Raw genomic sequence first — 14582 nt, forward strand, 5'->3', positions numbered from 1 at the left:
GGATGTACTATGAACACTATATACAGGTTGTATTAACTATGAACAGAGATTTACAATAGAAGCATATATGTAGAGGTTGCTATTAATAATCAGGGTATGTAAATAGATATGAACATTATTACAAATGTATATGTACAGTGGTTCCTAAGTCTGCTGGTTTTTGTCCGGGGGAACCTGAAGGGCCTGCCGAAAGGAAGGTTACTATAATACACTATACTATACTATACTATACTATACTATACTATACTATACTATACTATACTATACTATACTACAAAATAAAATTTGAAATTTGAAATGTATTTATTTAACAGGGACAATGCTCATTAATCAACAGTAAAACTGTAAATAAGCCAGAGTTAGCTACAAGTGTAATTTTCATCTGTTGCCCCTGCCAGAACCTAAAATTAAAAAACACATCATCACACATACAATAACAGTAAAGTTACATACAACAAAAGGATATCACATTTAATAAGAATTTCATAAAAGGTTAGGGAAAAGAATTACATTTGATTACAAACTTGATTTGCTTTTAGCCATTCTTTAACTTGTATTTAAATGTTGAATAATTTGTAATAATTGATTTAGGATCAATAGGAAGTGTGTTCAAGAAATGACTGGCTCTAACTGAGAAGACTGACCGTGCAAAAGTTGTATGTCTAAACTGCACAGCATATCTCTATTAATCTTCTCTAGTAATAGATTGTGTTGCTCGACCATTATTATTCTTGTGTGTCACAAACTCACATAATGGAGGTGGAGCATATCCATTTAAAATTTTAAAAATCATACAAGCATCAGCCAAATATTTCAGATTATCAAAGCTCAATAAATAATGCTGGTGTGTTATATAACAATGATGATACCTGATAGTCTTCTGGTCAAATACTTTAACTGTCTGTTTATAAAGTGATTCGACTGATTTTAAAACTGTTTTACTAGTGTGTGACCAACTAAGACAATACGTAGCATGAAAAAAAATCATGGCGTGCATAAAACGTTTTGCTGATTCGTTCAAAAAGTTTTGATGGAATGTTTGCCTAAAGCCCAACATTGATTTACATTCATTAGAGTACTCTCTTAAATGTAATTTATTCACATCATAAATGTGGCATCTTTCATCATAACAATATATTCAAACACATGTCATAGATTCGTCTCTCTTCTGGATATGTGGTGGACTAGAGCCTTGTCCAAGCAAATACATTTTCTTCTTTTCTTTTTATTTTGCCCTTGCATCCACACCGAGATGCCATTTGTGTTCAAGAAAGCCAGTAGAATATGAGCTTAGGAAAACAAATGTGCATTTTTAGTCATGTGAAGCAATCCCATTCGGCTCAAATCAAGATGGTGGATGATGTTGAAGCACTATTGTTTTGCTTGCTCTCCACTTTAACAGTGTTGTTAAACATTAATCTCAGTTTGCACAAGTGATAGGTTGCATTTCTTCAATTAAGACAGAATGTTTACTTGATTAATTATTGTCTGGTGGCGAATCATGATAAAAACGATACTGATGAACAGGTCAGAACCAGGTCAGCATTTTAGACATTTAAATGTGCATGAGAAACTTTTGGAAAACACTAGGAAATGCTGAAAAGTAAAGAGCTTTTTTTTCATCTGTTCACAGTCATTTACTTAAAATGACAGAAAATTGGTTACAAATGGTGGAGATCAAGTAGGTGACTCTAAAGTACATTGCTATGGTTACCATGGTTTTAATGAGTACATGTTCTTTGCTGATTAATATCTTAGGTAACACTTTATTTTTATGGTCCATTTGAGTATTAGTAGACTGTCTGCTTAATATCTGTTAATACTGCTCCTTCAACAGACATTTAACTGACTATTAGAAACTTTGCAAGTACATGTCAACTTACAATAACCCTAACCCTAACCAAGGGCCAGCCCTTTACATTTGGGGGCCCTAAGCACAATAAATCTGGGGCCCTACCTTGCTCCAAATAGTAGAGTATTGCCATTGCAAACCGGCCCACAATGATTATATTGCTTATTAAATACAATCAATGAAACAGAAAAGTAAAGCCTGATTTCTTCTACTTAATAACTCGATGTTAATAACTTAATAACTACTTAATAACTACAATGATTTGGACATTTTAAAAAAGCACTGTTTCTGTCAACTATGTATGAAAAAATGTAGAATTAAACAATTTTTAATAAAGGGACCATTGATTCCTACTTTGCGTACTTCTGGTGTGTTTAAAACATATTCTATTAATTTAGCAAACAGATTGAAGATTCTATAGCTAAAGATTCTAGGTTGAGTTTTTTTTTATTAATTCCAAAAGCAAAAACCCTGCAATGAAATGACACTAAACAAAGATAAGCCAAAAGTGAAAATGCATTACTTAGAAATAAAATATACATACTGAGCTCACAAAACAATTAACATAAATTCAAAAATTGATCTATAAATAATAAAAATCAATAAGCAAATAATATAAAGTAAATATGCAAAACATATTAATATAAATAACATATAAGAAAAAGGGAAGCAACAAATACCGGGTTAATGTTAATACCCAAACACAAACTTTATTATTCCCTTCAGTAACCTTCCCTGTTCCTTACATTTAAGATGCAGGGTCCAGAGCTTATATTACTATAATTAATTCAATTGGGAATAATATTTCCGGTGTGCAAAATATGTCAGTGAAAGACACTTTAGTACTATTGCATTTCAGCAAAATTCATTAAAAAAATGTGTCTGTAAAACCAGGAGAAAACAAAATATTTTATATAAGTAAACTTTGTTTATTAATATGCAATTGCCAATTTTTGATAAATGTGCTATTAGATTATGATTTCATTATATCATATAGATTGATGATATAATTTTTCCCCTCAGTTTTTCTAGGCCTGAAGAATAACGTTAGTTTTGTTTCATTTTCGCAGTCCAATTTCCAAAGTAAATCTGGTATCTAACAGAGCAGGCAATGAAGCAAAGGATTTGCATTCTTGTGGTGACCGGTCGATCCTGCACGTTACCTTGAAGGCACAAACTTGAACACAGAACGCATATGAGAAATGAGATGCTGCAAGCTTCCTGTTGATCACATGACCTTCACACAAAAACAATTTCAACTTAAATAAAATTGTGGATTTTTTTTCTTTTTAGTGAAAATGTCTAAATATTTAAGTCCTAAAACACTGTCAATGAAGGTAATTTGTCAAATGCAAATAAAAACGATTTGCACCACCAGCGGGTTTTGGGGGCCCCCTAGTGGCGGCGGGGCTCTAAGCTCTAATGAGAATTAGTTGCAAATGGAGTTGCAATAATTTCAACAAATGGACCATCAAAAGAAAGTGTGACCATATCTTAAATAATTCTGTCCTATATTCAAATGCAGTTGTCACTCCTGAAATTGTACATTGTGAACAGGACCCTTGAGTCCAGTGTCACTCACCGGAGGTCCTAGTAGCAGCACTGGCATTGCTGGGTGGTCTTTCCAGCTCCATGTGGAGATCGTCATGTTCTGCTGTTTCTCCAGAGCTCCTTTCACCTTCTCTCGGTCTCTCTTCTCTGCTCGTAGCCATTTTGGTCTTAGGTATTACTCTATGTGTTACATATGAACAGGCCAAACCCACTTCTTGTTCCAGCGCTGTTCGAGTCAGGTAGCTGGAGTCAATCAGCCGCAAATCACAGTACTTTAGTGACCTATACAAATATGAAAATAAACATGTTTAGTAGTTTTCATGTTATTATTTTAAAGTCAAAAAGTTTTTGGGATTTTAGTTTATGCAGTAGAACCTTATAGGATGATAATCTCCAGTGTGCCAAAAATGTGTTGAAACAAAACTACAGGACAGTAAATGCTACTGCATGAGAAGTTCTAAAACATCCTGAAAGTCTGCCTATAAACTTTTAATCTAAATAACTGTTTATTTTTGCTGTAACAACTGTAGTAGCCATAAGGTGGTGCTCTTTTTTAAGATGCAAGAAAAGTCCATCAAAATACTTACATGTGCTGTGCAGCTTTTTTATTGATCTAGATCAGTGGTTCCCAAAATGGGGGTCGGGGTCGCAGGACAATGAAGCTTGGTGATTTCCAAAAATCTAATTAATTTTATTAAACCATTAGAATTTTTTTCCATAACCTACTGAAAAAAAAATAGAAATTTAAATAGCAGCCTTTCCATTTTTTTTCTATTGGATTGCAATCTTGGGGTGATTACATTATACCCTGATCTAGATTACTGTGATGTCACATGGTAAATATATGTCTTATATTTCAACTATCTATCTGACTTAAACCTAAAGAAACAGCTACACTGTAAATCAATCATATATAACTTTTAGAACAAAACGTTTTTTTTACATTATAAATCTACAAATGTAAAAACATGATACACAAAGAGTCTATCAAAAATATAATAAAAGTATTCATATTAAATATAAATTTTTTAATTTTGTAGCTAATTTTTATTAGCTTGAATTGGCCTTATTAAATTGCACCTATTTACATTTATTTAATGAATAAATAAAACATATACATATTTACAGAGTGCAGTTCAAATATTTTATTTTTTCCCTCTTTTTTTTCAGAAAGGCTGCATTTATTTGATCAAAAATACAGTAATAATATTGTGAAATATTATATTCCAATTTACAATAACTGTCTTTTGTTGTAACATATTCCAAAATTTACTGTTTTGATAGATTAATTTTTTTTCGCATTCGTATTTTCTTTAGAAATTTTAGAATATATATATACAGTGCATCCGGAAAGTATTCATAGTACTTCAGTTTTTTCACATTTTTTTATGTTACAACCTTATTCCAAAATGGATTAAATTATGTCCTCAACATTCTACACACAATACCCCATAATGACAATGTGAAAAAATATTTTTTAAACTGTTGCAAATTTATTAAAAATAAAAAACCTGAAAAATCACATGTACAGAAGTATTCACAGCCTTTGCTCAATACTTTGTTGATGCACCTTTGGCAGCACTTACAGCATCAAGTCTTTTTGAATATGATGCCACAAGCTTGGAACATCTGTCTTTGGAACTTTTTGCCCATTCCTCGTTGTAGTACCTCTCAAACTCCATCATGTTGGATGGGAAGTGACATTGTACAGCCATTTTCAGATCTCTCCAGGAATGTTCAATAGGATTTAGGTCTGAGCTCTGGCTGGGCCACTCAAGGACATTTACCGAGTTGTTGTGAAGCCACTCCATTGATATTTTGCAGGTGTGCTTTGGGTCATTGTCCGGCTGGAAGATGAACCGTTTACCCAGTCTGAGGTCAAGAGCACTCTAAAGCAGGTTTTCATTCAGGATGTCTCTGTACATTGCTGCATTCATCTTTCCCTCTATCCTGACTAGTCCTCCAATTGCTGCTGCTGAAAAACATCCCCACAGCATGATGCTGCCACCACCATGCTTCACTGTAGGGATGGTACTAACCTGGTGATGAGTGGTGCCTGGTTTTCTCCAAAAGTAACGCCTGAAGTTAACTCCAAAGAGTTCAATTTTAGTCACATCAGACCAGCGAATTTAGTTTTTTATAGTCTTCAGATAGTTTTTCAGAGTCCTTCAGATGCCTTTTGGTAAGTTCCAGGCAGAGAGTGGCTTCCTTCTGGCCACTCTACTATACAGGCCTGATTGGTGGATTGCTGCACAGATGGTTGTCCTTCTGTAAGGTTCTCCTCTGTCCACAGAAGAACGCTGGAGTTGGGTTACTGATCACCTCCCTGACTAAGGCCCTTCTCCCCTGATCACTTACAGATGATGGAGGCCACTGTGCTTATTGGGAAATTTTTAGAGCAGCAGAAATTTTTCTGTAACCTTCCCTAGCCTTGTGCCTCGAGACAATCCTGTCTCGGAGGTCTACAGACAATTCCTTTGTCTTCATACTTGGTTTGTGCTTTGACATGCACTGTCAACCCTGGGACCTTATATAGACAGGTGTATGCCTTTACAAATCATGTCCAATTAACTGAATTGACCACAGGTGAACTCCAATTAAGCTGCTGAAACATCTCAGGAATGATCAGTGGAAACAGAATGTACCTGAGCTCAATTTAGAGCTTCACAGCAAAGGCTGTGAATACTTATGTACATGTGATTTTTCTGTTTTTTTATTCTTAATAAATTTGCAACAATTTCGCAAAATCTTTTTTCACATTGTCATTATTGGGTATTGTGTGTAGAATATTGAGAAATAAATGAATTTAATCCATTTTGAAATAAGGCTGTTTCATAAAAAAACGTAGAAAAAGTGAAGTGCTATGAATACTTTCCGGATGCACTGCATAAATATAAATATATAAATATATATATACCCTGTCTACTAACAGGGCTTTCTAAAAATACTTATATACACATAAAGGATAACATCACACAGTTGGTATGAAGTACCTCGGGAAGGTTTCTCCAAGAGGATCTTTTCCAGTGAGAATGACAATGCATGGAAGTCCTTCCAGATCTTCATATGTATGTGGGACCCACTCCTCATTTTTACAGCCCCTCCAAGCCTAAAATACACAGTTTTCTTATTCCAAGTCTATTCTCATGATAAGAGCAGATGTATAAGGATCAGATTCTTACCCGCAGACGAGCACAGAAGTGCACTGGCAGGCTGATCTCCGCAGCAGGGCTTCCCAGCAGCACAGCAAAGCGATACTGCAGTCCCAGCTTGTCCCGGGCCTCCTCCAGCCGCTCCTGTGCCAGTCGTGCCAGCTGCAGTGAAGGCACACGCACCAGCAGCATGTGTCCACACCCGTGCTTGCTGCGGCCTGGCACACTCAGCAGATCCTCCACCATGGCGAGTGTCTGAGGGGTCACGTGATCTCGCAGAGAAGGGGCCGCTGTGAGGGCCATCAGAGCCTCTGTGTACTGCTGGATCAACAGGTAGCTGCGGATCACCATACTGTGCAAATGTGGGTGCCTAAAATCAGCAAGGTTTCATGAGTGAGATACAGTATACTGACAGACAGAGACATTTGATTTTCACATCACATCATTTTTTCATGTCATATGAAAAAATACACTGCTACTTAGTTTTAATATCTTAAATGTGAGTTTGATTACCATCTAGCGTGACATTTATAGGCATATTAAAACGCCAGCAAATAGTTTACCTCAGATCTTGAAGATGAAATAACTAGCAATAGCCCAACATCACATGTATTTAGGTTCGTCAAAAAGTACAACTTTACTTATTTTATGATATTTTCCAAATGAATTAATTCATGGTCTATTAAAACAACATTTTACATTTGAGTGAATGTTCCTTTGGCAGAATAAATATTTTGATTAGTATTAAGTTAGATTTTTCAGTTTCAACAAAGTCAAAACTATCATTTGAGAAAAAATGATAAATTTAGCTGTAACAAATTACAGTATTTTTTAGGTTGGTCCAAATAAAACTCTACTTTATTGTAACAATAAAAGATAAATCCAAAATAAAACTCTAAGTCAGAGATGCCCAAAGTAGGGCCGATGAGCCAAAGTTGGCCTATTGTAACCTTTGATTTGGCCCACCATCCCATCTGAGAATGATTTGCCTTTAACAGAAATGGTCATTTCTAATTTAACATAACCTTTTTTGTTTGTTTTATTGCTGAGCTGCAAAAAAGAAATTAAATGTAAATTAATCATTTTTTAAAACTATAAATCAGATTTTAGTTTTTTTACTGTAATAAGTAGGCTACATTATAAAATGTAAAAAAAAAAAAAAAAAAAAAATATATATATATATATATATATATATATATATATATATATATATATATTAGGATTTTAACTCTTTAATTGGCAAGTTTACAAATGATGTCAAAGATTTGGTGAAAAAACACTCAAAATAATGCTTTTTCAATAAAAAAGTAATTGTGGATTGGAGTTTTCCCCTTTTATCACAGTTTTGGACATGTGAACGATTAATAACAACACCAGCTTTGCTGCATTGTTAGTTGTTACTTCCATTATAAACACATTTGATGGTGCATAAATGCACAGTTCTTGTTTTTATTTACTCCATGTAGAGAGCTGAGATGCATATTTTGATTGCATCAAGATAAGTGCGTAAAGGTTACTCTTACACTCTCACAGACACACACACTGTAATTTGCTGTTATACTCCATATAAAATTCAGAAACTACGATTTTTTTGCACAGGCCTATCTAAAGGGTTATTGGTGCGAACTGATGATCAACAGTAAAAATTACAAATTACACCTTTTCCCAACCGGGAAAACCAATAACAATCAAAAATGCATGATTATATGGTGTCATGGTTTTGTAATCAAAAGAATTGGGTTATAATGCAATGGGGCAAAAACAGCCACCAACAGTAAATTAGGGAGAAAAAAATTTAAATCAATCGAAAACAATGCATCAAAGGCAATGTTGTTTCACATGTTCAAGACTTTGATAAAATGTTTAAAAAACAACTACTTTTTATATTGAAAATATGTTATTTTGTGTATTTTTTCACCAAATCATTTGTGAACTTGAAAATTAAAGAGTTAAAATCATGTACAACTAACAATTTAGTAGATTTGATTAGGACTGAGGTTGATTAACAGATTTATGCAAAAACAAAAAAATAAAAAAAGTATCTGATGAATTTTTCAGCAGTTTAATTCAGTGGATGTTTTCATCCCTAACATAACTAAATGGTAGTAAATTTGCCCAGAGTGTATTGTTGATTTTTTTATCCAAAGCATTTTCTCAAAATATATGTCAAAATAAGATTTGTCACAAAAATCATTCTGCTAGCTGAAACAGAAAAAGTAATGGCCAAATTAAGACACAAAATCACCCCAGAGTGGATGAAAACATATAGGAAACTGACAGGAAGGGCAAACAATTACTATAGAAGTCAGCAGTTACCGGGTTCCAACATGTTTCAAAACAACTTATTTTGTGTTCAACAAAATAAAAACTCTAACTGGTTTGGAACAAGTAAACAGTGAGTAAATGATGACAAAATGTACATTTTTGGGTGAACTATCATCGATAAATGATACTATGACAGTATGGTCATTAAAACCAACAATCATTAAATTACATTACTTTAAATCCACAGATGCAGACAGAATTTCAGAACTGAACAGAGCAACAAAAACAACGCTTTTACATTTTCTTTGCGTTAGTTTTTTTTAGAAGTACATTCTAAATCTATGTGAAGTATATTCTAAAACTATGTGAAATACATTCTAAAACTATGAAGTGCATTCTAAAACTATGTGAAGTACATTCTAAACTATGTAAATATGAATAGACTTACCTCTCCAACAGGGTTTTAACCATCCGCTCAAAGGCGTCATCACATCGCAGAATTGGACTCGCCACTCCCCACTGCAGAGACTTGCTGTAGTCCTTCAGTCCAAAGTAGATCAGGTCTTTAGGAGAAGCTTCACCCTGCTTTTACATGCAAAAAGTGGCATCGTCATTTTTAAGGGTCATGAAACCCTGGACTACATTTTCTGAGATTTTAGCAGATTTATGTGTGTTGAACATCAATTAAGACAATGACTACATTTACATGGACACCAATAATTTGATTGTAATGCGATTATGACAATACTCTGATTAAGAGTCGGCCATGTAAACAGCAATTTTTTATTAATTTATTCAGATTAAGGTCATAATCGAACTGAAGAGAAATCGAATTAAGACGTATGGAGTATGCAGACTTCAATCACGTTATTGAAGTGCAGTACAGACATGTAAACAACTTAATCGAACCATTACCGTCATGATAGGACTTTTCGCCGCGTTTTGCGACAGGATAGTCCACAAACACACATTTGGCATATATAAAAATAAATCATTTAAAAACATGGTACTCCTACTCTAAATAAAAATCCAGTCTACTAGCCATCAACTGCTACTGAGGGAGGAGGAATTTAAAAACTTAATTGGCTGGGGTATAAATGATAATTTTTTCCTATTTCTTACACACCTGGGAACACAATATCGACGACCTGATGGTAACAATTGGAAGGTGTTTGATAAAGGATGTCTCTCATCAGTGATAATCATGATAACCTTATTTTATATTGTTTCTTTGTATATACTATCAATAATCTTTAGTTTTATTCCCAACAACTTACTTGCTGTTGTTACCACATTCCCCAGTGACCTCTTCTGGGCCTCAGAAGCATTTCCATACCAACAGATTACACAAAATGTTGCAATACTTTCAATAAAAGCACTATAAAACACGATCAACAATGTGTTGTCAACATTAAAAGACAGTCATTTCCTTAGGAAGTACATTCTCAGTTCCTTACACAGTCAGTCCGTACATCCCACTTAAGTTTATTGTCCAACATCACACCCAAATATTTTTAGTTTGTTACTAACTGAATTTGCTCCCCATTAATTAATGCGGGATGAGTTTTGCTTTGTGCTCTCTCTCTAAAATCAAGAACCATCTCCTTAGTTTTAGGAATGTTTAGGAGAAGGTTTGAATTTTTACACCAGTCTAAAAAGAAGAACAGGGCCGTGTTCTTCCTCCTCTTCATTTAAAAGGCTCCCCAAAGCGGTATCATCTGCATACTTTACAATATATCTATTTTTAAAAGTACTAATAAAAAACAAAAAACAACGCAGATTTGTGGTGATGTAGTTACTTCAATGATGTGTCAATATCTCTATATATTATTCACAAGTTTTTTATCCTACAAAAAAAGCTGTTTTCTGAGTTATTCGCTCAAGCTGTGACCGCAAAGTAGGTGTTCATTATGGATCTTCAAAATTTACAAGTCTACTCAAATTTAAAAATTATGATAATAGCATTTCCCCCATGAATTATTGAACCCTGCTGATTTGCCATTCACATTCTCGACAAACATGCCTGTGATTTGCTGTAATGATCACCGTTTTACAAGAGAGTTCACACGAACACTGGAGTGTTTAAAAGCTGCATTTTTCAGATGATTGCAAGCAAATTGAAACGGCATTCAAATGCTGGCAAACAAACTTTCAAATGCTATAGTGCCCCAGGACTTTTTGGACTCTCAAAGCTAGGTATGTTTGTGTCTAAACTTTAAAATAAGCACACTTTAAATATAAAATGGTGCATTTCCTCACATATTATCTATGATTTTTAGTTAGTGGGCTACTTACAGATGATGGTTGCTAACCCCTCCCTTTCTCCTGCTCTTCCCTTCACACCCTCTTGTATAGATTCGCCTATACAAGAGCTTTCCATGCCGATTGAACACTGCAACTACCAGAATTATGTACAGTTGAAGACAGAATTATCAGCCCCCCTGAATTATTACCCCCCCCCCCCTGTTTATTTTTTGCCCCAATTTCTGTTTAAAGGAGAGAAGAGTTTTTCAACACATTTTCACACATAATAGTTTTAATAACTAATTTTTAATAACTGATTTCTTTTATCTTTGCCTTGATAACAGTAAATAATATTTGACTAGATATTTTTCAAGATACTTCTATACAGCTTAAAGTGACATTTAAAGGCTGAACTATGTTAATTAGGTTAACTAGGCAGGATAGGGTAATTAGGCAAGTTATTGTATAACGATGGTCTGTTTTGTAGACAATCAAAAAATATATATAGCTTAAAGGAGCTAATAATTTTGACCTTAAAATGGCTTTTAAAAATTTTATTATTTATTATTCTAGCCGAAATAAAACAAATAAGACTTTTTCCAGAAGAAAAAAAATGATCAGACATACAGGGAAAATTTCCTTGCTCTGTTAAACATCATTTGGAAAATATGAAAAGAAGACAAAAAAATTCAAAGTGGGGCTCATAATTCTGACTTCAACTGTAACTACTAGAAATACCATAGCAGTGATTTAAGACGTCATATTTACATACAAAGCTTCTATTGAGATATAAAATGAAGCTTTGAATGTCTGTCATCATATTTAATTAAGTCGTGATGCTAAAAATACAATCTTTTTGGTAATACAGTCTATGAATGTATAGTTGAGTTATATTAAACCACTTTTCACTTTCACAAGCAGAGGAGAAGGCTTTTTCGCGGGACTGAATATGCTGATTTGAAAGACATATCTGAAGTAAACACGCCAGTGGAAAATTAAGTGTTTTTGTTAGCGGGAAATTGCTAAGCAACAGAGGCTGGCATGTTTAAAGTCACTGGGAAAAGTAGCTTGAAATAATCAGAACTTTTTTGTGTTTTGTCATTTAAATAAAATAACAATGTTAGAAGGAAATATACACATATTTAGTAAAAGTCAGGGAATAATAGATATGTGATTTATTTCAACAGTTATTCAATTGTAAAAATAAAAAATGGTCAAAATGAATATAATAAATAAATAAATACATAAATAAATAAATAAATAAATAAATAAATAAATAAATAAATAAATAAATAAAAATACATCTGAGGTAGACTTGAACTGAAAAAGGTTGTTTTCATTACACTTTGATGTGCAAAGTCACAATGCGTATCACATAAGCGCACATCACTTATCTGCAGTGGTGGAAAGAGTAGTGAAAAATCATACTTAAGTAAAAGTACAATTACTTGCCTAAAATGTAGTACAAGTAGAGTAAAAGTATGTGTTGTACTATTACTCAAAGTATCCCTTTCAAAAGTACTCAAGAGTAGTGAATAGTGAGTATTACGCTGTAAAAAGCTTATGCATTTACATGTAATTTTTGGATGTGTGTAAATGAAACAGTCTCTTGGTCATTGCATGTAAAGATTTTGGACATCTTCTTGATGTCCTCTTCTACAGTTTGCTACAATTATAAATCGTCTATGTCTTGAGGTAGTTCATTATGATGCGATTTACCTCTTTACTTCTGTGTGATTTGTTTGGACAGGAATCACAGGACTGATTTTTCTATTCCCCATAGCCAAGAAAAAACAAAGTAGTGACTGCAGGTTGAGGGAAAGTATTGAAGTAAAAGTACCAATACTGAACTAAAAATGTAGTCAAGGGAAAGTAAAAGGTACACATTTTAAAACTACTTGGTACAATTCTTGAGAAAAACTACTCAGTTACAGTGATTTGTTACTTTACACCACTACCTATCTGAAGTCTTTTCTATCCTCCACATACTCCTTTAAATCTTCTGGTAGTCAGTGAAACTCACCTGGTTCTCAGTGTTGGGCCAGTGCACTTCATTCTGGGTACTGATTCGTGACTGCCGGCTCTGCAGGGTGAACGGAAAGCAGCTGACCTGCAGCACCAATAGGTTTATTGCTTCCAGAACCTCTGGACAGTTCACCACACGATCAGCCAATCCCTGCAGCTCCCCATGACAAACAGACCCTGAAAGAGCACTGATGGACCAAGAGAATAAAGACAAGAAGTTAACACAAGATATTCCTGACAAATCCTGCTACAAAGCACATAGCTGTGTGTCTCACCTTGTCAGGTCCACGTGCGAGTTGTCATGAATGAGGACGAAGAGTGTATAAGGATTTTGTTTGACCTTCCTCATGAAGGCCTCCATTTTTGTGTGGACCTCCGTGTCCAGACGCACCACATACTTGTCAGACTTCTGCATGGCTAATGACACGTCCTCTATACCTAGATCTATCAGGACGCCTAGACATGAGGACAACAATGTGTAATATTATTGTAATAAATCATAGTATTAAAGATCAGGGTTGCCACTCTAAGTCAAATATTAAATTTATGACTTTTCCCTTACTTTTACTGAATAAAAAGATCAATTTTACCTATAATGAAGAGAAAAGAGGTTGCTGTTGCGCTTTGCATAATATTAGTTTTAGCTTGAATATCATATCTGCAGAACTTTAACAGCAACTATGAGCACAACAATAGATACTGTACTCACTGTTTGCATGGCTCCCTCTTTCACATTTGATAGTTAATAGTAGTTTTGTAAACTACTATTCGTTGTCTGCTTTTAACACCCATTCTTTGAAGCCAAAGCTCCCAAAATGTATATTTTGCTGGCATGTTAACTTCAGTTAGCAGGTACAGTGTGGTGACTGCCTTTGAATTATGTGATTGCCAGTTGATGAGCATAAAAGGATTGTAAAATGTAGATGACATTTAGATTACACTGAACTGAACTTCAACTCTTGAAAACTGGACTCAAGCAATTTCAATTTACAAGAACTACTTCTTTGTTAAGCTGTTTTGACTCAATCTACATTGTAAAAGTGCCTGCAGGCACAGGACGTCAACATGACATCATAATGACGTTGTACCCCAACGTACCCAACGTCATGGGGACGTTGGATTTTGTTTGGAAACCAAAACCCAACGTAAGGCCAATGTCAAACGTTCACCATAATCAACCAAATATCAACGTCTAATCATGTTACATCTTGACGCTGTGTGGACGTTACCACTATGACATCTATCAGATGTTGGATTTTGGTCACTTTCCAACACAACCTAAAATCAACCAAATATCAACGTAATTTGACATCGTTATTGGACGTCAAAATAACGTTGTGTTTAGACGCTGGCTAGACATTGAATTTTGTGCAACCTAAATCTAACCTAGTATTAAAGTCTTATGATGAAAAATAGCTTAACCATAACAACAAGTGTGAAACCAAACAATAAAAAAGTAAATAAAAATTACATTTTGATAAATGGAAACTAAA

At 34.3% G+C, this 14582-nt stretch overlaps 1 protein-coding gene across 1 annotated transcript in view; it reads right to left on the bottom strand.

Annotated features, from left to right (window-relative positions):
- Positions 1–14582, bottom strand: part of greb1l (GREB1 like retinoic acid receptor coactivator) — a 119733-nt gene that overhangs the window by 16740 nt on the left and 88411 nt on the right. Inside the window, exons 17-22 of the mRNA XM_056472812.1 lie at positions 13365–13545; positions 13088–13277; positions 9269–9405; positions 6586–6925; positions 6397–6512; positions 3435–3685 (exon numbers count right to left, since the gene is read on the bottom strand). Coding sequence (XP_056328787.1) covers positions 3435–3685; positions 6397–6512; positions 6586–6925; positions 9269–9405; positions 13088–13277; positions 13365–13545 — 1215 coding nt within the window. The remainder of the gene's footprint in view (positions 1–3434; positions 3686–6396; positions 6513–6585; positions 6926–9268; positions 9406–13087; positions 13278–13364; positions 13546–14582) is intronic.

This window comes from Danio aesculapii, chromosome 2, assembly GCF_903798145.1.
Source record: "Danio aesculapii chromosome 2, fDanAes4.1, whole genome shotgun sequence".
Classification (NCBI taxonomy): Eukaryota; Metazoa; Chordata; class Actinopteri; order Cypriniformes; family Danionidae; genus Danio; species Danio aesculapii.